This window comes from Zingiber officinale, chromosome 2A (assembly GCF_018446385.1).
Source record: "Zingiber officinale cultivar Zhangliang chromosome 2A, Zo_v1.1, whole genome shotgun sequence".
Lineage (NCBI taxonomy): Eukaryota > Viridiplantae > Streptophyta > Magnoliopsida > Zingiberales > Zingiberaceae > Zingiber > Zingiber officinale.
In genome coordinates this window covers 154,862,855-154,888,735 of record NC_055988.1, presented here as the reverse complement: position 1 = coordinate 154,888,735, position 25,881 = coordinate 154,862,855, and the positions used below count along the sequence as shown (strand labels likewise).

The 25,881-nt window shown below is 34.7% G+C and overlaps 2 protein-coding genes across 3 annotated transcripts in view; both read left to right on the top strand.

Moving 5' to 3' along the window:
• Window positions 1-509: 509 nt before the first annotated feature.
• On the top strand, window positions 510-5,673 carry LOC122042843 (fructose-1,6-bisphosphatase, cytosolic-like). 2 transcript variants are annotated; one of them, XM_042603175.1, is made up of 12 exons: window positions 513-976; window positions 1,413-1,460; window positions 1,565-1,639; window positions 1,721-1,782; window positions 1,865-1,931; window positions 2,307-2,420; window positions 2,791-2,877; window positions 4,333-4,403; window positions 4,461-4,526; window positions 4,904-4,990; window positions 5,074-5,149; window positions 5,465-5,673. In XM_042603175.1, exons 1-12 carry the CDS (start codon window positions 818-820, stop codon window positions 5,576-5,578), a joined length of 1,026 nt encoding a protein of 341 aa, XP_042459109.1. In that variant the 5' UTR covers window positions 513-817; the 3' UTR covers window positions 5,579-5,673. The 2 variants fall into 2 exon arrangements, with proteins under 2 accessions (XP_042459110.1, XP_042459109.1); XM_042603176.1 differs by lacking the exon at window positions 2,791-2,877 and having other exon boundaries at window positions 510-976.
• Window positions 5,674-11,391: 5,718 nt separating this feature from the next.
• The window catches only part of LOC122042842 (sm-like protein LSM3A), a 32,489-nt gene continuing 17,999 nt past the window's right edge, over window positions 11,392-25,881 (top strand). Inside the window, exons 1-2 of the mRNA XM_042603174.1 lie at window positions 11,392-11,628; window positions 22,564-22,659. Of these exons, the coding sequence (XP_042459108.1) occupies window positions 11,512-11,628; window positions 22,564-22,659 (213 nt within the window). The 5' untranslated portion in view covers window positions 11,392-11,511. The remainder of the gene's footprint in view (window positions 11,629-22,563; window positions 22,660-25,881) is intronic.

The following is a 25,881-nucleotide window of genomic DNA, read 5'->3' as shown; positions in this document are numbered from 1 at the left end:
TCGTTAGCTCGTGAACATGTTTGTTAAGCTCATAAATCAACTTTTAAATAAAAAAATAATAGTTTTGATATTGAATTTATAGATTTTACACTCTAATTATTAAAAATATAGACAAATATATTAAATTTATTTATTAGAATAAAATTATAAATTTTAACAAGAATATTATAATTTTTTAAAAATATATAATTTAGTTTTTAATGAATATTTAAATTTATAATTTATATTTATTAAGCTCGTTTAGGATCGATAAAAGCTCGAATAAGCTCGTGAGCCATGAGTATATTCGTTAAATAAAGCTCGAGCTCGGCTCGATTATAAACGAGCCAAACTCAAACATCCAAGAGTTCAGCTCGGCTCGGCTCGATTACACCCCTAAATATCATTTCTCTTTTTTTTTATATATTTTCAGTTTATTTAAAGATCATCTATCTATTAAACAAACCCAAACGCGGCTTATAAGGCACGATTAATAGATAATATGCATATGACTAAGGGCTGACGCCGATCGCTCCGTCGCTATCCCTTTACGGCTTTACCTCCAACACGGTTCCCACTGTTGGAACGTCTCTGCCAATAAGGGGAGACAGAGGGGGAGAGAGAGAAGAGAGAGAGAGACCGGAAACGGCTACCGGAGGGGCGTTATCTGCACCTCAACCGCCGATTTTCTATCCTTCTATCCGCCTCTTCTTCTTCTTCTTCTTCTTCTTCTTCCAATCGACTCTCGCTCTCTATATGTACAAGCGTATGCATCTCTAAAGGTAAGGCTTGAGAGATCGACCTCAGTCGCTCGGTGCAGAGAAAGAGGGTTAGCGCAATGGATCACGAGGCGGATGCGCACCGGACCGACCTTATGACCATCACCAGGTACGTTCTCAACGAGCAGTCGCGGTACCCGGAATCGCGTGGCGACTTCAGCATCCTCCTTTCGCACATCGTCCTCGGCTGCAAGTTCGTCTGCACCACCGTCAACAAGGCCAGCCTTTTTCTGATCGACCGATTCTAGTTGTTTATTTTGCCCTTTCTCCCTCAACTCCATCTCATTTCATTCGATAATAGTTGGTTTTATTTAGGGTTTTCTTCATGTTCAAATACAAGAACAAGGAGATGGACGATTTCTGCCGCTCTCATACAATTTCCCCTCATTCGTCTTTGGGGAAAAAAAACGTTTTTTGGATTGCGTTTCAAATTGATTAGATTCTACATTTGACTACTTATTTTCAGAAACAAAAGAAAAATCTTTCACTTTTTTTTTTCAAAAAAAAAAAAAAGAAAAGAAAACTCAGTCCCTTCCAAACACTACAATATGGTTTCAATTGGAGAATGTCACGATTTTGGTTTGCGCTATACATACACACATACATAAATATACATTAGTAAAGTTGTCTTTTTCTTTCTTTGTTCTGTAACAGGCCGGGCTTGCTAAGCTCTTAGGATTTGCTGGGGAGACGAATGTACAGGTGAGCATTTTCTGACCTAAAGTATCCTTTTAATTACTGTTTAATTTATTTATTTCAGACAAGATTAGGAACTTTTTTTTTGGTGTTTCTGTGCATCTTTCCAGGGCGAAGAGCAAAAGAAGCTTGATGTGCTTTCCAACGAAGTCTTTGTCAAAGCTTTGATAAGCAGTGGGAGAACTGTGAGTCTTCAAGGATTTATGTGAACTCGTTGATTATTTGGCCTGGTATATGATTAATAATCCTGTTTCAGTGACTCTCAGTGCATTCTAGTTTCGGAAGAGGATGAAGAGGCTACTTTTGTAGATCCATCTCTGCGCGGAAAGTGTGTACTTCATTCCTCTTATTGAATATTGGTGAATCATCTTAGTCCTTAACATTTTTTGTGGTTTATTGTGCTTTTGCAGATATTGTGTGGTCTTTGATCCACTGGATGGTTCCTCAAACATCGACTGTGGTGTCTCTATTGGAACAGTTGGGTTTTACTTTTACACTCATAATGTTCTTGTCAACTTCATGTTAATGTTTAGTAAGCCCTTTGTTTAAAGCTGTAGTTCATTATCAAATCTCAATGAGTGATAAAAAGAATAATCATCATTAGTTTCCATCATATAAATTGGTTTTACTGATATAAGTGCTTCATCATTCAGCAAAACATGGAGTAGGTTATTTGTTAATTTAAATCATAAAAGTTGGATTTTGGTGGACTAAAGATACAATTATACTGACTTGTAATTTCGAAAGATTGTTCTGTCTTGATATTACCTCATGCAACTAGTTAACTTTTATCCTATTTTAGTTCGAGATCTATGCAAACTTCCTTCTCTCACTGGTTGTTTCTTTCTCTAGATTTTTGGCATTTACATGGTTAAAGACAAGGAGAATGTGACTATAGATGATGTATTACAACCTGGGAAGAATATGCTAGCAGCTGGGTATTGCATGTACGGCAGTTCTTGCATGGTAAATCGACATAATTGACTTTACTTTTCAACATACTTCTACATTGCACTTCAGGCTTGGGAATAAGTAGGATCAAAATCTTTTGTCACTTTTATAATTTAACTTGATGGAAAATTGCCTTATTCAGCATAGGCTGAGTGGCATATTCATAGTCTTCTGTTTGTCCCTATGTTTCCTCTACATTGCACTTCAGGCTTGGGAATAAGTAGGATCAAAATCTTTTGTCACTTTTATAATTTAACTTGATGGAAAATTGCTTTATTCAGCATAGGCTGAGTGGCATATTCATAGTCTTCTGTTTGTCCCTATGTTTCCTGCAGTATCATATTACCTTAATTATTATCCTCAAACTTTTATCTTTAAAATGCAGCTTGTATTGAGCACTGGAAGTGGCGTGAATGGTTTCACTCTTGATCCTTCTCTTGGGGAGTTCATACTTACACATCCATATATTAAGGTTATCGTAATCTGATTTACCATCTGATATTGTCAATTGATATGTTATTTTGAGTAAAAGGTGGAGCATTACTCCACTAGAATGCCCATGAAATAAATTAACTACAGGTATTGTACAGTCCTGCAAACTCTACAGAGATAAACTTACACAGAATTAAGATAAATAAATATCCTATGGAGAATAAAAGTTGCAGGGAGCCCAAAATGAAGATAATTCTAATGGTCGCCGAGAACTATTAATGATGGCCGAGAGGAAGGGTCATTTCTTACACTTGCACCAAATAGCCCAAGCCCAACCAAGGATGAGAAATGAAAGTAGTCCAATTCTTAGAGATTTAGAGGAGAGAGATGATTCTTCAACATGACTTCAGCAAGAGTTTGAGAGGTTGTCTGTGTGATTGAGGATCTTCGACCAAATGATGATGCTGAAGTGGCAGATGAAAAGTAGGGAAGTTGTAGTTTCATGCTAGGAGGAGTAAAGAGAACAAGGTCAGATGATGAAATGTTGTGTTGACGAAAAAGGTCTTTAATGTGGAGACGAATTTGAAGACTACCCAATAGTAGAATACTTGAATCACTAATTACAAAATGTGCTGTGGCCATATTTGCATATTCATTTCACTGCATATGCTCGCATATGCATTATACTTCATAGTTGCATATTATTATAGTTTGCACTTGTCTTACCTATATCATTTTTCGAGATATACTAGATATGAAGTAGATGGTTGCCAAGTTTGCATTTATTTTTTCAATTGAAATATAATGAATAAGCAAATGAGTAAAAGGAATATATAGTAAATAATCTTCTCTTACAAGATGTAATATGTGCAAAGGAATAATTATGGTTACTCTGCATATGGAAAGTAACACAAACTTGAAAATCTAGTATTTTAAAATTATTTGTAAGTTTTTTAAAATATTTATATGTACTCTATTTTGATTCATGTTGCATGCTACGTTCAACCAAATACCAGAGTTTAACTTTTTTAGGAGTCCAGAAAAAACAAGGTTGTAGACCAGTGATAAAATATACCTTGGAATATGAGGTTGTAGGTGGATTTGACAAGTAATTCAAGGTTATTGGAGGAGAGATTCCAAAAGATGGAATCATTGGAGTCACGGGGCTGAAAGGTATGCAAGGATTGGTAAACTTATAACAGTTCTGTGACATTTATGGAGTAGATTGAGTGGTTGAACCAATTATTTGAGCTATGCAGATAGATCCGGAAGGTATATGTTATTGAATGCTTATGGGGTATAGGAAAGAGATTTTGAAGGGGTTAGTACCAGTAGAGTTTGAACTAGACCATTATAATTTATGCTACTCAAAAGTTTGTATTTATGTTATGTATAAACAGGTTCTATCAATTCCCGGAATTGTCTTCTTGTAATTGTTACATTAAGTGCTTTAAAACTTAAGATTTTCTAATCATGCAGTTGATTTTTCTTGTAGATACCAAAGAAAGGCAAAATATATTCAGTGAATGAAGGCAATGCCAAGAATTGGGATCGACCTACAACAAAGTGTGTATATCTATTTATTCAATTTCCACAAATTTTTTTACATTCCATGTTTTTTAGGTATGTGGAAAAATGCAAATTCCCCGATGATGGCTCCTCACCAAAATCTCTGAGATACGTTGGAAGGTGAATGATCCCTTTAGCTGTCTTGATATATTTTCATAAAGTTGAAGATTATGATTTTCTCTTTTAATTTCATACGAATACTTCACTGATGTAGCCGCATCAGAGATTTGTCACAGTGGTTGTGCTTATTTATACAATAAAAACACACTTATTGTTTTAACTTTTGCACATCCACTTCTGACTTGAATGATGATACTATTACAGTTATAGGAAATAATATTTTTTTTATGTCATATAGTTAGGTAATATGACATGCTCTGACAAGAAACTTTCATATTAATTTCTGTATATTTCTGATAAGCAAGAAAATAGGTTATACAATGTATAAATGCTGTTTTTTATTATCACTTGGTTATGTTTCATGATCTTCACTACAGCATGGTGGCTGATGTACATCGAACCCTGCTTTATGGAGGCATCTTTTTATACCCTTCTGACAAGAAGAGTCCTGATGGGAAATTACGGTATGCGTTTATTCAGGTTTGCAATAACATATTTCTACATTACTCTGATGCATAATTCCTTTTGCAATCCTTTACCCTAACAGTGTTTTATATGAAGTCTTCCCCATGTCATTCTTGATGGAACAAGCAGGTGGTCAATCTTTCACTGGAAAGCAACGGGTACGTAGAGTATCCATGTTTTTTTCACTTTTGCAGTACATAATCAACTATTCTTTTGTGAAACTGCCACTTATCTACATAGTAATTACAAACCATTAGCTTAAAGCTTAGCACTCAAAATCAGGACATTTGTGTTAAACATTACTACAATAACCTTGAACACATCTGGTTAGTTTTGCCTTGTTTTGGTGTTTGAAGCCAGTCTCATGCCATGCTTTATTTATAGTCAGCTTACAAAGTATGCAAAAGGATTGTTCTAGTCGATAGAGATATATTGATCAAACATGGTATTTGAAGTGCCCATTTTTCGTGCAGGCTCTTGACTTAGTTCCTACAAAAATTCATGAGAGGTCACCCATATTTCTAGGCAGCTACGATGATGTTGAGGAGATTAAAGCGCTGTATGCTGCTGAAGAAAACAACGATTGATGCTTCTGTTAGTCTTGTAAAGTTGTAATTTACTATCCTAATAAATACTGTCATCATCAAGCATGAATCAATCTCAGGCCTATATTCTCACTTCATTACAGCATTTAAATCCATTGATATTCTGTTAGTTTGTTTTTTGGTTTGGAACTACCAACAAGCGACTGATCAGATCTACATATATTAAATAGAAATGCTATTTAGATGCTGCTTATATATCTGTTAATTTGTATATACTGCTGTATTTTTTAAAAAATAAAATCATGTGTAACTTGTGATTAAGACATTTTAATCATGCAAACTATTAGCATAAGAAAGATTGCTGGTATGATTTATCTATCATGTGCAAAAAAGTGAAGGTCATTTACTTAACTGAAATAAAGAGTATTGGGATAAAATTATAAGATATTACTGGAAACTATAGAATCATTTACTACTGTGACTTATTTCTCATCGATGTTGCTTCTTGTCTTTTCTTACCTCTGGCTACTTTAACTTCTTGCCCACTGCTTATGATATATGGAATATGAAACTTTTTAGTTAGTTAATTACACCACGACAAGCATACGATAGTGATGAAATGAATACATACATTATCATTTGGTGTAAAGTGGGTTTGATTTCTTTCTATGCATGCCTTTTAGTTTACCTATAAGTGTGCCAGTCCATGTGCACTTAATCTAGACAATAACGTTAGATCTCTTGTTTCATCTTTGTCTCTTTTCTTTCTCTACCAAACATCATTACGAGTCATCGCAAATTAATAAAAAAAAAATGCAATTGTCATTCACATTTTACCAACCAATGCAACTGTTATATCTTTGTCACGTGTCTGTTGAAGGAATGCTAGTTAGATTGATCGCTTAAATAAGTCTCACATGTCAAATTCACCATGAGTTTGTCATCCGTGATGCAACAGTTAGGCCTTTCAAATCATTAATGAAATATCTAAGAGTTGAATTTTAATTACATAGTAGTTGATTCAAAGAATTAGATATTTGGATTAAAAACAAAACAAAAACAAAAAAGGAAGCATGTCTTGTAGCTCATGCTGTAACAAATTTGCAAAGCCAACCTATTCTTCTTAAATTCCTTTAACAAAGTTTATCAAATGGCTTCAACATCATAATATTTATAAATTATAATTTTCACAAATCTACTTTATAAATTCATTATACAATCAAATTTTCTGTATTATTTTTTGGAATTCAAACCCTATGATACTTTTGATAGTTTTCTAAAATATTTTAGCATATAAATATATGTTACAATTTTCATGTTCAATTTGACGAACTAATTACTTAAATATATATTGACTATGAAACAAATGAATTTCCATTAAATTGAATTGCTTAAACATTAAGCATATAAGTGACAATTTTAAATGACGCGTAACTTTTTCCAACAGCTATTTACTTAAACAACATTTGAAGAAATCATGTTCATATATTGTAACTCTTTCCTTCAATAACTACCCAAGTAATAGGGAATATCTAAATAGATAATTGACAATATCTTTTGTTAAAGAGGTATCTATGGTACCAAAAACTTGTCAATAATTCCAAGGGGCCTTTCACTTGGCTCTTTAACATATGATTATAGTATTGGAGTTAGGAAGGTGAGAAACACCCATTCCCATTCCCCTTCCTCTTCCAATTCATTTACCTTCCTCTATCAGTGAAGAAAGGGGAAGAAACCTCTATACCTATATAAGGTCATCCAAAGCAATCTAAAAGAAAGGAGAAAAGGAGAAGAACATATCTTTGTTCTTCCGTTCACAAAGAGATTTGGTTCATGAAATTTTGAAGAGTTTTTCGATTCGTTCGTGATCGTTCTTTCGACGACAAGCGAACATCAAAATCTACTACGGGAAATCACTGTGAATTTTACATATTTTGTATTTTTGTATTTCATGCATTTAGATCAATAATGGTATCAGAGCAAATGTTGAATACATGATAGATCTTTCTACTTGCTATATATAATCATGTTGTCGTGAAGCATAAGATCTCTTATGCTTATAGATTATGTTACTATAAAAGGATCTGTGCAAGATATGTTAGTAGATCTATTTAATAGGTATGCATCTATTCATCGTCGGAGGAATCGTCGATGGAGTTTGCTCTATCGGATTCCGCCATCGCCGGGCTCATCGCTAGGCACAATCACGATCTGCGACCATTGCTAAATCTCGATGGTCTCATCTTCTCCTAGATCATGACGACTTTGTTAACATCATCGACACCTCACTGGTGGTCCTTTGCGGAGAGAGGTCTTTTCTGTATCTTCCCAATGATCTCCAAGAAGTAACAAAGTAAACAAATTTATTGACCGGCGGCTTGACCATCTATAGTATGTTGGTTGGAAGGGACATACTTATCACACTTACTAATTTGAAATACATTTGACATTATTAATTTGTTAAGTTTCATGTACCATTCTTTTGTTGTATGTTTGATTCAATTAGTAATGCAATATGTATGTATAACTTGGTCTTTTGATCCATAATCATATACCTTTCAAGTTGTTCTATATACATATCGCCTTTATGTTTTTTTTTTCATTTAAAATTGTTATTTTAATGTCCACTTGGTGAATTTTGAGATCGGGTATCACTACAATGACGATCAATACGTAAATCAACATGATATTAATCGTAGATCAATAGGTATTGAAACTGTGAAGACCTTCCTTTAGTTTATAAAAAATTAATTAATCAGGTCAAGTAATGTTTAATTTGAGATGACCCGTTCGATCTCACAAAAGGTTACAAGTAAAACTTGTACTTATTAATTGATTCATCATCCTTGTATTTTTTTTTAAGAATTTATTTTTACTCCAACAACTTACTTCTTAGTGATATATCTCTGAATTCCTAGATATAGTTTTGCATTAAGGATTTTATATTGCTATTTATAGCCTCCTACAATAAAGCTTTTGAACAAGACCATGTCTATTTCACTATCTTAGATAGTTAGATTCATTTAACGATATTTATTATCGTTAGAAAAATCTAGTTGGAAAGTCTGGGTCAATTTGATATTACTGTGAAAATTTTCTACGACCACCATAATAAATCGAAAAGTACTTACAACAGATGATTCATCAGCTCAGCATTTTTAGATCAATTATTCATTTTGAAAAATTTATTTGTTAATTTACTGAAATTAAAACTTGATTATTAAATGTCTAAAAAAATTTAAAAAACCTTTATCACTGCACCACTGTCCTAAGGTCTTCGGGACTTTTATTGTATCTTAGTTCCTCGGCAGATAATGATTACTAAAAGTATATTCATATGCTTTACCTCTTATCATATTTTATGAAAATATATCCTTAAAAAATATCATACTCTTCACCTGAAAATTATGTCTTTATGTAGGCCAATTATTTCTAATTTGTGTACTAGAAAGCAATACACACTAGTATTACCTGTACATCTAATAAATATCTAGTCAACTATTTTAGGCTCAATTTAAATTTGCTTAGGTATAGGTATTTATACTTTAGCCAAACACATTCAACCTTTTTTTGTTTCTTAGTGCTAGCCTAAAAAAAAAATTCAACCTTTCAACTATACATAGGGAGTTTCATCTCTACTTCAATGGGATACCTTATTCAAAATATAGTTTATTGAGAGGATAGTTTCCGCAACAAGTTCTAGGTTAGCACCCAACTTATCATTTGCCATTTCTTTTAATATGCAATTCTTGTTTTCCACTACACAATTGGATTGACATTAGTAGGGTGTAGTCATTGGGTGAATAATGGCTATCTCTGAGTAAAATTCCTTAAATGATGTTGTGTATTCTCTTCGTTAGTCACTTTAGTGAGACAGCTTTGATGAGTTATTACCTATCCGAGTAGTGCAAGTCCACCAAACACTTTGGGTGGATGAGTTCTTAATAATCTATATGAACCGGAAAATGTTAACTAAGAGCATAGGTCTACAAACATACGTGATATGACCTGATTTGAGTGATGCATGCTTACTAACAATGTTGGTTGACAATTGTACTTGATGAGAGCAGAGATAGACTTCTAGATTCTCAGGGAGACATTTAGGATATGTTTAATTGAAGGTTGTTATTGATAATCTTGATTATCTACTAAAGATTATGTTATTTAATCATATTTGGTTCAAGTAATGAGTAATTCTTAGATAATTGAGCATGCTTATCATGTCAGTAAGGCTACGTTTAGTTGGGTGTAATGTAATGTAACTTGTAATGTACGTAATCAAATTTGTAATGTAATGTAATCTTGATTACATTATTACGTTTGGTAATGTAATGTATGTAATCTTTGATTACAAGGATGATTACATTCTTTTATTTGGTATTTATTATTTTTTATAAGCAATGTGATTCGTAATATTATAAAATGACAAAAATATTCTGCGACCTCTACCGACGGTCATCGCACCTCTACCGGAGCTTGCCGCAACCAGTGGCCGCCGCCGTTGGCCTCCTCCGCCGGCCGCCACCATCAGCAACCGCTAACCGCCGTCGCCTGCCGGCAACCCACAACAACGACAACCAGCGGCGACGACAGGGGGGGTGGCGATGGTCGCCGACAACGACCGACTGTGGTCATCGGCGGCAACCGACTGTGGTCGTCGGAGACGGCCGGCGGCGGTCGCCGACGACGGGCGCGGTGGTCGCTGGCGGCGAGCAGCGGGTGGTGGCGAGCGGCGACCGTCGTGGACTAGGGGTATATTCGACATTTAAATTTTGGTTAAATGGTGACCTCGTATTGTAATCAAATTACATAGTATTTGTTTTGTAATCCAGATTACAAAACTTCATTACGTTTTGTAATCCAGATTACATTACATTGCAAGTTTAAAATTAAACCAAACAAAATAATCAACCTTGTAATGTAATCCTGATTACATTACAAGGCAGATTACACCCTACCAAATGTAGCCTAAATGTGAGATATAACTCGGGATGCGATGATTGTCTTAAAAGTGTGAGATTTTACGTAATTCTGAAATTAACATTTTTTTTCCAAAATGAATATTTCAAAAATTGAATCAAATAATATTAGGATATATTTTATTCCTATAGCTTTAATCATATGATTATATATAACAAACTTAAATTAAACACATCTTTAAAAAAAAGACACTATTTATTTGAATAATGTAGCTAGGTTTGTCTATTAAGCACTTTTTAATAGACAGATGCTTATGACCTATATTAGTGAAAAATACCTCCATCAATTACTTTTGGAGGATAAATAGCTTGATGACCTATATAGAGTAGAAAATGTCAAGGAAAGCATAGATGGACTACTAAAATTTTAAGATATCCACAATGACACATTACCTACTAAAATTATATAGATATCCATCAAATACTTTAGACAAGTGTTTCACGAGTCGCGACTAATATAAAATGAAAAATATAGATTAAGAATATATATGGACTCCTAGAGCTTCAAGGAAACATCCATGACAAGTAAGATACCTATGGTAAGATATTATCTAATTTGAATCATATAAATTAATTGAGTACTTTTAGTAGATAAATACTTAACGACCTATTTAGTGAAAAATGTCAACTAAGAGCCTAGGTGGATTTTTAATAATCTAAGAAAGACATCTATAATGCTATATTATTTTTTAAACAATATAAATCTACCCATCACTTTTTAGTGAACAAGCAAGCCCTTGACAACTTATTAGCGGAATTTTACCTTAAAAATAAAATATTTAGGATTAATTTATTGGTACATTATTGATGCGGTTTGGTTTTCCAGACTGTAGTTCGGTTCGATTCGGTTCGAAGGGGTGGGAGGAAAGGAAATCCGCCACGGATCCAACTTGAACATTTCCCTCTGTAATCGATAGCGGAGACAGCAGACCCTAATTACTAATCGTCGAAGGCGAAGGCGGCCACAGAGGGCGACGAAGGGCTTCGTCGGGTGACATGGCGACCGAAGAGGAGAGCACGGTCAAGGAGCCTCTCGATCTCATCAGGTTAAGCCTAGACGAGCGCATCTACGTCAAGCTCCGATCCGACCGAGAACTTCGAGGAAAGCTTCACGTTCGTAAAAAACTCTACCATCTCTCTCTCTCTCTCTCTCAAATTTTCTTTTCTCCAACTGATTGAACTGATTCCTTTGCCACACTGCGTTATGTTCTTCTATTATCCATCGATGGAAGAATTTGTTTGTGACTGCATTGGCCTTTGGATGAAAATCATGGCATAATATTCTACCCCTGGAAGCTAATGTTTTTGGACTTCTATGCCTTCTTGTATGGCTGATTGACATCTTTCTTCTACATTTGGGCTTCTTAGAGTACAATTAGGAAGCTACTTATGTTAAAAGGGGAGTGTAACTCTATAATCTTCTGAAATGTTTCGGGTATCTGTGGATTTCTATATTAATCTAGCCATGTCCAAAAAAAATTCCTAAGTGTTCAACTAATATCTAGAAATTAGAAGTAATGCTGATTGCTGTTTGATGAAACATATGTATGTTAGATTGGTCACTTTTTTTTATTAATGTTGGGGTATTCAACTGTAAAAGCAACATTGTGCCCTTAGTTCCTATTATTGTAGGATCCCATTATTTCAAATTTAATGTTTTCCTTTTTTTACCTTTTTGATGGATATTTCTCTTTTGCGTCATAGTTGTCAAATTTGTAAAATGACATAAATCTTACATATGAACTTGAATTTAAATGAATTAGGAGGATTCTGTTTAATTCAATAGGATTCAATATGGTTCTTTTATATGAGGTACCCCATATGGATTAAGAAGAACAAGTCTTGCCACATCAATCACATCAATATGCTAGATGACAATGAGGGTGGAAGATAGAAGTTATATCATGTCAAAGTTCTCTTCGTTCTTAGTGGCAAAAGGTCACATGCTGACTTCGGACGTCCAACACGATCGGCCCCATGACCATTTATAGAGAGGTAAATCATGGGTGACTTTGTCTTTGAACAACACCATTGCAAGGGGGAGGGCAGGAACTTGACAAGCATTTCGCTGTCAGGAATTGAACTCCAGACCTTTTGATGGCAACACCCCATGCAATTAGGGATGTAAATGAGCGGAGTCGAGCTTTGGGGAGTTCAAGCTTTTTTAAAGGTAAGAATTGAGCCAAGCTTTAAATGAACCAAACTTTTGAAATTATTGTTCAAGCTTGGCTTGAGCTTGGTTTGTTTAGATATTATCGAATTCTCAATTCAAGCTTGGCTTGAGCTTGATTCGAGCTTGACTTGAGTTTGGTTCGTTTAGATGTTATCGAACTCTCAATTCAAGTTTGTTTGATTGTTTGGAACTTTTAGTTATTTGATTGGTTATTGAGTTTGATAATTTAAATTTATTTGTTTATTTTATTTTATTTTATTTTATTATTTATTTAGCATATTGAAAAGAGTTTTATTAATGAATATGGTTCGTGAACATTGTTCACGAACATTGTTCACGAACGTTGTTCACGAATGTTAATGAGCTGAACACATATGTGTTCAAGTTTGTTTGTTTAGTTTAACGAGCTGTTCAAGCTTGCTTGTTTAGTTTAACGAGCTGTTCAAGCTTGTTTGTTTAATTAATCTTGTGTATATTGAACGAACATAAACAAACTCTTACCAAGCCGAACACTAAGCTTGTTCACGAACGCTTGATTCATTTACAACCCTACATGCAATGACCATCCACTTGTCCTGCGTGGTCAGTTGTCTTCGTTCCTCCCTTTACACAACATGGTCAATTGCATTGAGATCGACAGTGAGGGTAAAGTTGATGATCCGGCGATAACCCAGGAGGGCCACCTCTAAGGAAGTTCAACGCTTGGATGGTCGTCAAAGTCAAGAGGTGGTCAACTAAGAGACTAGCCGAGCCGAAGTCCCTACAATCCGATCGACCAGAAGAGTTCGGAGAAGGTGGGCCAAGCCTACAACCCGATCGGCCAGAATAGTTCGTAGAAGGTGGGCCAAGCTTGCAACCCGATCGGTCAGAATAGTTCGTAGAAGGTGGTCCAAGCTTGCAACCCAATCGGTCAGAATAGTTCGTAGAAGGTGGGCCAAGCCTACAACCCGATCGGCCGGAAGAGTTCAAAGAGGATTGGCTGAGCCTACAACGCACCGAGACCGGGGCACTCATGCTGATCGGTCTGGATATACTCGTATGAGGTCAAAGAGTTGGCCGGCCGGATCGATCAAGGAAAGTCCAATCAGACTAACAGCCGACAACTAAGATGGGGAATACGTGCTAACATCCTTTTAGGAGTCGATACCGCCGGCTGACGGCGCGGATGGACATAAGATCGTACGGAAGAAGATTCCACCGCCTTGGCAGAGATGCGTTCGCCCCGTTATGGTAAGATGTCAGGGATCCTTTCTCGATGTTAGCTTTTGGGGAAAGTTTGGGGATGCGCATCCGCCCGGGAAGCGTGTAGTCAACCCGTCGAAGCTCTATATAAGGAGGGAAGCAGCCATCCGCGGAGGTACGCGCATACGCCCTCTGGAACAACCATTTGCTTCTTCTTTGTTGCCTCTGTTTTCTTCCCTTGCCGGTGTGTGACTTGAGCGTCGGAGGGCCGTCACCGGGAACCTCCTCCAGCTTGGCACTAACGACTTGTGGTTGCAGGAGCGAGGGAGCATCAGTACAGACGAAGAGCCGCCTCAGCGTTGTTCCCCGGTGGCCATCTACTCAGCTTCAGGGCAGGATCAGTTGACAATGCACTTTCTATGTCAAAAAATTTGACGACGACATTTTCTATTATATTGGTTATTTATTTTCTTAATAAAATTAAATAACAATAATTTGTGCATGGTGATTGATGTAAGCTATAATCATATTAAGAGTCAAATTCAATTTACTTCATCTATATTATTATGGTGTTAAATGGAATATAAGATTATTTTATACATTATAGAATATCAAAATTATTCTGGACAAGTAGAATTACTTTTTAACTCATATTGTAGTTGTAACTAATCCTTGTTGTTCTCATTTGGGAATTCTCCAAAATGGTTTACCAAAATGATTCATGGTCTGTGTTGTTAAAGGCGCGCCTGAGGCGTCAGGCGCACACGGCGTCGGGAAAAAGCCTTTTCCCACGCGAGGAGGGCGTTGTTCGTCAGGCGCGCGCCTCGGCGTGCCTAGGCCGCCTTTGCATCTCAACTGATGCACGATCGAGGCGCTATCGTGAAGATTTTTAACCAAAAAAGCATTTGATTTGGTTTGGAATTAGGGCACGGAGAAGGAAAAGATAAAAGGGAAGAAGAAAAGAATGCAAAGAAGAAGAAATCTGAACCTAAACGCTCCTGGAGCCTTCCGTCCGCCGCTGTTGTTGCTTGAGTCCCGCCGTCGTACCCAGGTATATGTTTTTTCCTTTTTTTTGTTTTTCTATTCTTCACTTCTTCTTCTTTTTCTTCTGTTCTCTTCTTCTTCTCTTCTTCCGTTATTTCTTTTCTTCTTCTCTTCTTCTTCTGTTATCTTCTTCCGGGATTTTTTTTCTTCTTCTTCTTCTCTTCTTCATTTTCACTTTTCAGTTTTTCTTCTTTTCTTCTTCTCCTTCTTTTCTTCTCTTTGTTCTAGTACCTTCTTTTCTTCTCCTTTTTCTGTTTTTTCTTCTTGCTGAGTTCCGTGTTCTTGCTGCTTTTTGTTTTGTTTTTTTCCCTGTTTTTCCAGGTTCTCCTGGGCCTTTTGGCTGCTGACTTCTGTCTGGTTTTACATTTTTTTCCCTTGATTTTCTATTTTTGTTACTTCGTGTCCAGTGTCCTTGCTGCTTGCCGGTTTTGCTTTTTTTTTCTCTGTTTTTTTTTTTTCTGTTTTTCTTTTTGTTTTTGTCCTATTTTTCTAGTGCTGTACAGTGGTACAGTATAGATATGATGCAATTTGCAAATACATTGTCTACCTTCTCACATTTACATTGATCATGATATCAAGTTTGCTAAGAAACATAATCCATTTTCTTTTACTTAGTTTGTCATACTCATAGATGACCAAAATTTGTTCAATATTCAAATCATTCTTTTTGTTCTTTTTGCATTTTAGGTTTTTTATAATAGTAGATGTGATAATAAACTAAACAAGATCACAGAAAGAACATTTGTTGATAAGCGAGAGGTATGAAAATTTTGTCTATTTTACTTAGTTATTACTTGCTCACACTGGAAAGTAATATTTCTGTTGTTATTACTTTGCAATTGAAAATTTTCCCTATGTAGAATTTGATTTACTAATCCATCCTTTTTAATTTACCATTTATACTGGAAAGTAATGTTTCTTTGTTTCCACTTATAGAAGCATATTTTGCGAACTAAAGATTTTTCAATCAGAAGGATAATTTGCTGGTTCGTGTTCAGTGTTCTTACTACTGTCCGATTTTGCTTTTTTTGTCCTTTTTTTTTTTCTATTTTTTTTATTTTTGTCATGTTTTTCTATTGCTAGTAGCATAGTACAATATTTTTCTATTGTTGGTACAGTGTTGATTTTATTTTGTTTTGATTTTTCCGGCTATTTTCTTATTCAATTATCATGGAAGGTAGTAGTGATACTCCAATATATATATATATATATATATATAAAGATCCGGCATGAAATTATTTTCAAAGAGTTAATCCGAATAATAAAAATGATTTGATTTGTAACTTTTGTCAAAAAAATTACAAAAGGCGGTATTTATCGTGCAAAACAACATCTTGTTGGGGGGTTTCGAAATACTACGACTTGCAAAAAATGTTCGCTTCATGTACGTGAAGAAATAAACAATTTCATGGAGAAAAGGCGGAGAAAAGCAATCTTTCTAAACTTGCGACATTGGACTTTGAGGATGTAGACCCTTTTGGTGATGATATTGATATGGATGATATTGGAGCTAAAGCCGTGCCGCCTATAAGTACAAGTACAAGTTCTAGATCAGTGAATATGCAAAAAAGGCCAAGATAATAGGTCCAATGGATACGTATTTTGCTTTTAATATGTAAAAAAATGCTGCAAGTAGAAAGGGTAAAGAGAGGCAAACTACAATAAATGAGGCACACAATAAAGAATTGCGGGAAAAAACTTGTATGACTATAATTGAGTGGATGTATGATGCGGTAATTCCTTTTAATGCCGTTAACTATTCAAGCTTCAAAAGGATGTTGGACTTGGTAGCCAATATGGTGTAGGTCTAAAAGGACCTAGTTATCATGAGGTGAGAGTTTTTTTTTTTTAAAAAGGCTGTTGATAGTATGACAAATGATTACATTAAGTCGTGTGAAACAGAATGGGCCAAGTATGATTGTAGTTTGATGGCAGATGGGTGGACAGACAAAAGGCAGAGGACATTGATTAAATTTTTAGTGAATTCTCCTAAAGGTTCATTTTTATCGAATCGGTTGATGCTTCTGATTATGCAAAGACTGGAGAGAATATTTTAGTTGCTTGATCGATTTGTGGAGCGTGTAGGAGAAGCAAATGTTGTTCAAGTTGTTATGGATAGTGCAAGTAACAATGTGCTTGCAGGTAAGAATCTATTTAATTCTTTCTTACCAATATGTTTTTTCTTATTTATGTTAAACTTTTATAGTTTTTTAACTTCTTTTGTAGGAAAATTATTAGAAGCAAAAAGGTCACACCTATATTAGACTCCTTGTGCTTCTCACTATGTCGACTTGATCTTAGAAGATATTGAGAAATTGCTTGATTTTAAAGCAACAGTGAAGAAGACAATGAGTGTGAATGCTTACATTTATGTTCGCCCAGGCATGGTAAATATGTTGAGGCAATTCACAAGACAAAAAGAGTTTTGTCGGGTAGATGTAACAAGATTTGCTACTGCTTTTCTTACTCTTGAAAGGATGCACCTATAGAAACAAAATTTAAGAAAAATGTTCATTTCAAAGGATTGGACAGAGAGTAAATGAGCAAAAGAAGCGGCGGGGAAGAAGGTAGCTAAAGTCACCATGACACTTAGATTTTGGAGCAGTATTGCACATATTTTAAAAATATATGGCCCTTTAGTCCGTGTTCTGAGACTGGTTGATGGTGAAAGAAAACCTGCAATAGGCTATATTTATGAGGCTATGGATAGAGCAAAAGAAACAATTATGAAAGCTTTTAAGGAGAAAGAAGAGAAATACAAAGAAGTGTTTGAGATCATATTGATAAGAGACGTCTACATGCTGCAGGACATTGTTTGAATCTAGAATTTTTTTATTCATACACAGATTCAAATATCTATGGAGAAGTGGTGAATGATTTGTTTGAAACTATGGAGAGATTGGTTTCAAGCGCTACTGAGTAAGATAAAATCACTACCCATCTCTCTATATATCGAAAGACAGAAGGGCTATTTGGGAGAAATATGACAATTAGACATAGAAGAGTATTATCTCCAACAGAATGGTGGGAATGTTACGGAGCAAATATCCCAGAATTGCAAAAGTTTACTATTAAAGTGATTAGCCTCACTTGTAGTGCTTTCGGCTGTAAGCGCAATTAGAGTATATTTGAGCAGGTATGTAATAAATATAAATGTATAATACTATTAGTATGTTACCTTTATAAGTAGAAAATATTCTTTGCTATTTTATTATACTTATTGTGGTTTTTGATATTTTGTAGATTCACAGTAAAAAAAAAAAAAAAAAGCTAGCTCAACAGCGTTTAAATGATTTGGTATTTGTGAAATACAATCGTGCCTTAAAACTTCGGTATGATGCACGTGATAATATTTACTCCATCTCTTTGATAGATATTGATGATAGTAATGAATGGTTAATGGGTAGAATAGATGGAGAAAGTGATAATGAAGAAGATGAGTTAGTTTTTGAAGGTGATGACTTGACATGAGATATCGTTGCTAGGGCTAGTGGAGCTGAAGAGCCTGAATATTGTACTAGAGGAAAAAATATTGCATCCATGGCCTCTAGTTCACATGCTAGGCCTAGAGATGATGAAGAAGAAGAAGAAGAAGAAATTGAATTTGAAGAAGATGAAGATAAAGAAGAAGAAGAAGCATACAACGATGATGATCTTGAGCTTGATGATTAATTTGACTTATTACGCTTATTTTGATGATCTTTGTTAGTTTAGATTAGAAAGTTGAAACTTGAAAGTTTGAAACTTTTATTAATTTTACCATGGTATTGTTTTGCTTGTCATATTATGTGGATTATGGCTAGTGGTTCGATATTTGTGTGCGTGGAATATTAATAGTTATCATATATTATATGAGTGTGTCAGTAGTTTAGTAATCAGCCTCATGTTCAAGAGGTACGCGCCTTGGGCGCGCCTCATGCCTCAGGCTAAAGGAGCCCTTTGCGCCTCGGTGCGCCTCGCGCCTCTAACAACACTATTCATGGTACAAACCTTAACTTGAAAACCTTGCTTGGGATTTGTATGTTGGATGAACTTTTATTGTTGTTCATAATTTTGTTAAAGCTAACTCAGGATGGGAATTGGAGAAAAATACTGTAAACTAGGAGTTTTGAAGAAGGTAATTGTCACACCCCAAAGGAGTCCCCGCCAGACAAAACTCCGACAGCATCTCCCCTGTACAGATGACAATATGAAGCATTACTACATACAAAATATACATCAGCCACACTCGGCTGGAACATATATAAAATGGAAACAACATAACCACGTAGTTTAATATACTCAGCCTACTCGGCTGGACAAAAATGAAATAAACATAACCACGCAGTTATATCACAGCCCACACGATTAGAAATAAGCGCACAACAACGTAAACGCAGCGGAAAACACAAAACAATATGAACATAAGACCAACAACGACACTAACAAAAATACCTGCAACCACCAGACTAAACTCCAAAAATCCACAGTGACTTGTTCAAAAGCAAAATACGCGAGATTAACATGTCACCCAAACAGTAACAAAATCCAAAAAGAAAACTATCCTCGTGTGTGACGTGGGACTGGTAGCCGGGACTCTCCAAGCATCCATGACTCATCTACTTGTTACATGGCGAAAGAAAACCAATTTGTGAGGTGGTGAGTATTGGAACTCAACGGGTAAAGGAAAATAGTACATGAACAAATAAACCAATAGAGAATGCCAAAAGAAATACAGTCTCATAAGAAGAATAACAGATACTACAATAGAATCAAAATAAGTGCTCATACCTGAAACCATATTCTAGGCTAGGTATAGTAGGTCAGAACTAGTACTAATCTGCTATAGTATTGCTCATAACTATAGAGGTAATAAGCAAGGTATATACAAATTTCCAATAACTAAACATCTACAATGAGAATATATCTCCACATAAGTAAGCATATCAGCATATGTGAACAACAATAGTAAGTAAGCAATAACAGCATATATGTAGACAGCAGCAGCCAAAGCAAATATAATAACAGCGTATGCACGGATGGTCACTCCCGCCCACCCCTCTGCACCATGACCCCTGTATGGTCGAGAGGCCGGGTCAGTGACAGACTGTACACCACTCTAGCTACCACTCACACGAGTGGCCGAGGGGACAGTTGTATAGTAGCTAACTAGCTACATTTGCGACGGGGTCCCTGCTGCTCGTACTCCAACTACTACTCTCCATGAGTGGCCGAGTGCGGCACGACAGGACAAGCGGCATTAACTCCAGCTACCACTCTTTCGAGTGACCGAGGATGCAGCTCAACGACTCTCTCGACCGCAAGGGAGAATTGGTCGTTGACATGCATGCAATGACATGATGCGAACAATGCAACAGTCATCATATATATATAAACAGAAACAGGTATGTTACATGAAGCCAGTATGCTCAATATAGTACATAAATAAACAACAGTCAAAGCATACAAACATGGTATCTAGTGTTGGGTACTTATCATGGACAACAACAAGAGACTGTATAGATATGGAAACGAATATCTCAAAGATCACATGGAAGTATTAAGCGCAGGAAAAATAAGAATGGAGTCAAGGTAAACAGTCCTTATCCAAAATAATTCATGCACCAAGGTTAAAGCACTAAAAGAAACAAAACAAGAAGTACCCGCCTTTATACGTAGACCGTGCTAATTAATCCCACATCGAGATACTCGTCTCGAATCAAAATCCTGCAAATCACACAATGTACAGTTTAGTTAATCATGTTATACATCAACTAACTAAGCCTAGTTCCCAAAACCGATAAGGTAACCCTCCATCGCAATGATTATTAATCAAGACTAATCGTCGATTTACCTCGATTAATCCAATCAATAAATCCTTAATCGAATTGGTTTAACCCTAATTAATCTATCTCGACTTCAAATAGACAATTCAAATAAAAAATTCCAAATCTATCCAGAATTCAAGGCTATCTGTCAAAACCAAAATAATATTGAGGTTGATTCAAAATATGCAAATCTGCCTAGAAATCCAAAGTTGTCTTGCCAAACAAAAACTACATCAAGATCGATTCACAACCCTTGGATCTGTCCAAACAAATCCACAGTCATCCAAAAGAACCAGAAACCCCATTACAATCACATTCCATCCTACTAAATCTGTTCACCAAAAAAAACATAGTGACTTAAAGAACAAAGAACGTCATTGACTCAAATCCTCTATACCATAAACTGAAATCAACCTTCACAAGAGATAACATGAAGTAGGACAAAGATTCTCCAACTCCCTTGACCCGTGAATTCAGCACCATCTCAAGGAACCAGAAGTTATCACAAAACAATATGACTTCCACCTTAAGACTCGGAACCTTCAAAAGACCAGAATACAAGATCAAGCCAACATCTCACACCCAAAATAAATCTGTCCAAAACAAAATCAAACTATCACAACAACATGAACAAAAATCGAAACCATACACCACCACCAAATTCCGTCCACTGCCTCACAACCAATCCATGGAAACCAGCAATTCCATCAACACCGAATCCTTGCAAAACAACCAACCAAGTTTTTGATCACATTTAGCTCCCTACCCTTGAATCGAATAAATTCCCAAAATTCCATTGCTAACTGAAAAACAGAACTAGTTGAATCCATCAAGATGGCCAGAACTCAAACCGAAAAACTAAACAAAAATAAGATCAAACGCGAACGCCCAAATTCATAACCATATCTAACCACTTACCACCGAAATTACTGCTAGGGCACAACGCCGCGAGAGGGAAAGGGAGGAGGGTCGGCGGCGTCGAGTGCGAGGAAGAGAGGAGCTGGCGTCTACGGTGGCTCGGTGGCTAGGGAGCTCGCGTGAGGAGGAGATCACTGGGGCTATTGTGCTCGACGATGACACCCGCGTGAGGGAGCGAGGCAGCAGCTGTGGTGGCCGCGTGAGAAGGAGGGGAGGCCGGCGACGTCGGGCTGCGCTCGCGAGGAAGAGAGGGAAGGAGGAGTTCGGCGTTGTGAGTTAGGGCACGGGGAGGTGGTGGAGTTCGGCAACGAGGAGGAAGAATAGGGATTAATAACCGGAATCGATTAATCAATTTCGAAAACTTAGGTTTCCTTTTATAACTTAGGGTTAGTTTAATTAAAGCTAAGTTAATTCCTTAATCAATTCCTACTTAAATTGGGTTCCTTAAACAGGCTTTCCCCTGGCCCGATACTTATCCCCTTAACCTATGTCATACGAGTTCTGAAAAATGCCTAGAAAATTCCTAAAAATTCCGTTAAGGCGCATGATTTCGAGTTTATGGTAGTTCTTTATGGAAAATGTAATTATGTGCTTGCTTAGATGTTTTATAGGTTGCCATTACAGTAGGTAGAAAGGAATCAAATATATCCAAGATTACAAAACTCTTCTTTTTCTTTAAATAATCATAGGTTACATGATGTTCCCGTATTATTCTTGCCTTTTGTTTTAAAGAGATTATTGTGTGGATATTTTAGTTAGAGTTTGTTTCCCAATTGACTATTCAAATAGAATATTCTTACTATGTGCTGTCAATTGCCTCTTTACCCTGATTTTGTAGTTCTATTGTAATCCATAATGTTCTGTTCGAGATTTTTTTTAAGATCTAAATACTGAAACCTGTGAGATTTCTACATTCTGTTTCAGGCTTATGACCAACATTTAAACATGATTCTTGGTGACGTTGAAGAGATACTAACTACGGTGGAAATTGATGATGAGACCTATGAAGAAATTGTTCGGGTAAATTTCTACTAGCTTTTCCTCTCTTCCTCTTCATTTCATACAATGGCACAATAACTATTCCAGTATCATTTTTCTATTTATATGATTCAGTATTGCAAATGGACAAAGTTGTCCAAGCTTATCAGATATACTTCATTGCAATAGTGCATGCCTATCTACATGCACAATGATTTGGGAACAAAGAAGGATAGTAATGTATCCTGTGCTAAATATACTGGTGAGACTAAGTCTAGATAGTTTAAAGAGAGTCTAAAGTTGAAAGCGACAGATTTGTTATACTTTACCTGCTTATATACTGTGTCAATACTTCAAATAACAAGAAACATGAAAGTTGGAAATAGACTAGAAGATAGAATGTAATGTTGATGCATAATGCTTTTTGAGGCCTGGCCGTAGCAGCAAGATTATGATAGCTATGCAGACAAACCTCTACCTCTTCTGAGGACACACTTGGACTCATATGGATCGAGATCAAAGATTGTGCTGGTACAGGATTAACTTAGGACCCGCCTTTTTCTCGCTACTCTCTCCTTGTTGCATTTGTTGGCAGCATAGTAGGTTGCTGACGAAGTAAAGAGTAGAGCGAGGGAGTGGAGGAAGACTGAGAATTAAGTACATTGTACAAATGATCTGATAAGATTGATTTCCCTTGTTAGACTTGCTTTGATAAAGCAGTGCTGGATTAGGAGCAGCCAATATTAAGCCAGAAATGAACAAAATCATGAAAAATTTAGTTTTTAATTGGCATCATTAGTTTGCTTTATGATTTTACAAAATCCAAAGTTGATAGTATTATATTCCTCAGAAACAAATTAATAGTTGTTGCGTGATAGTGTATCAGTGTCAGAAGTTCCTAAAATTTAGGTATCGCCCATATTTGCAAATAGTTCAAATAGCTTGAGACATGACCAAAACTACACAATTGTTTTTTTTAAATTTAATTGTAAAAGTTTGCATGCATTCTCAATCATCTTCTTCTAGTAGTGAGATTGTATTAAATCCATCATTCATATAGGTCTGACAAACAATCGCTAAATTCTAAAGTTGGTATGTGAAATTCTATTTTGCACACCAATGACTATTTTTTATATTGCATATTCATATCTTTATACAATTTTTAAAATCTTGATTCGAAAAGATTGATGATTGGATAACTAGAATTACTTTACTCATCCATTATCATTATCATAAAATACTTTTAAACTCAACAATTTAAGATGTGACGTAGAATGAATATGAAAAAAAAAATCTGCCTAGTATGTCAGGATTAAATTATTATATTAAACTAAATATTTCAGCATTATTGTTTGATGCATTATCCTATCTAATTATTTTGTTTTCATTTATGCTATAATAAAAAAAAATATAAAAATGAGTAGAAATAACTTGAGTATTATTAGAATATTTAAAGCATTTAAAAGTAATTATTAGTTTTTGGATAAGATAAGGGTGTAATGTAACATATATATGAGTACATTGTAATCACTATATTAGACATTAGTCGTTACCATGGTTTAAAATACCGAGCCGTTTGGCCTGAAACTCATGCTTTTTACCGTTCTGACTGGGGACCAACTGGCATGCGACCGACATAGCACACGTGTGTGAAGTTCGGATCGTCATCACGTGCGTCTTCGCGTGCACCATTTGCGGCATAGTGTACGACAGAAGGAATCCATTTGATTCCTTCTGTCGATCACGAGATCACTTTAATAAGGGGAAAACACTATATAAACGATGAAGACTTGCTTGGAAGCATCAACGAGGGAGATTAGGTCAGTGTCAGCGAGGACAATCGGCTCAGTAGTGGCAGCGAGGTGGTGATCATATTTCTTCAGCAGGTACCATAGTAAATTTTCAATTTAACTAGAGAAACTGAAGAGATACTGCGATCTGAATGGTGAGTTCGCGAGCAAAGGAGGGGGATGACGGATGACGGATGACGAATCGGCGAAAATCAGGATTCATGAAAGAAGTGAATAGAGTTTTATTAAAAACTTCAATATAATGGTTTTAATTAAAATTGGTATATTAATACAATGATTTTAATTTAAATTGTTATATTGAAATAAAAGATTTATTTATATGTTATAACTGTTATAATTATTTAGCATGTTATATTAATTTTTTTTTATATATATATATAATTTCTAATTTCTAATTAATTATTATATAAACGATAATTATATATATAAATTAATATTAATTAAATAAATTGTTAATTAACTAATATAATTATAATATATAAATTTATTTTTATTAATAATAAAAGTGTTTAAATTTTAAATTCATATTTGTAATTTATTAAAAATCAAATTAAAATTATATACATAAATATGTAATATATTATTTAAAATATATATAATTGCTAATTAATTATTATATAAATTATAATTAACTAATATAATTATGACATATAAATTCATATTATTATTATTATTAGTAGAAATAAAAAAATAAAATATTTTAATTAAGAACTTTGAATTTTTAATTTATTCAAAATTAAATCTTAAATTAATTTTCTAAATAAAAATAGTTTAAAATTTTAAAATAATTTAAAAATCTATAAATAATTTTAATATTTTATAAATGATTCAAAAATTAAAATAAATTTGAATCTTTTAAATAAATTTAATTTTTCAATGTAATATAAATTATAGTATTTAATATACAAATTTATAGAATGTTTATAAATAGAATTATATAAAGGATAGTATAATATCAATAGATGACCAATTTCCTTTCTACTGTATATGAGTTGGAGTTTTACCAAATTAATTTAGTTAATTTTGGCTATTTTTCATGCATCGAAGTTTAATTAATTCCTTAATATTCTCTTAAGTAAATTAACTTAAATTAGTCAAATATTAACAATTTGATCATTTATGATCTAAAATCTATTTACGCATGTTATAGTTCACTTGCATTTTATTTTTACTTATTTTATCCATAATTTTAGTCATTTTTTTTACTAGTTTTTCACATTTTATGATTAAACTGTAATACATTTTTTCTAAGAGAATCATTTAGTGTATTTTTATAAATAAATAAATAAATAATTAATTAATTAAGTGAACTAATAATTAATTTATATAATTATTATATATAAATTAATATTTTAAAATTATTTTTATATTAAATAAAAATAAAATAAAATAAAAAATAAGAAAAAATTCTATGAAATTATTATAAACTATCACAGGAATTTAGTAAAATTTA

Excerpts from the sequence above, each read along its gene's own strand:
- LOC122042843 (XM_042603175.1), top strand. The coding sequence starts at position 818 with ATGGATCACGAGGCGGATGCGCACCGGACCGACCTTATGACCATCACC. Across the intron at positions 1,640-1,720 it reads TGATAAGCAGTGGGAGAACT|TGCATTCTAGTTTCGGAAGA; the intron begins GTGAGTCTTCAA and ends AGTGACTCTCAG. Across the intron at positions 4,527-4,903 it reads TCTCTGAGATACGTTGGAAG|CATGGTGGCTGATGTACATC; the intron begins GTGAATGATCCC and ends TCTTCACTACAG.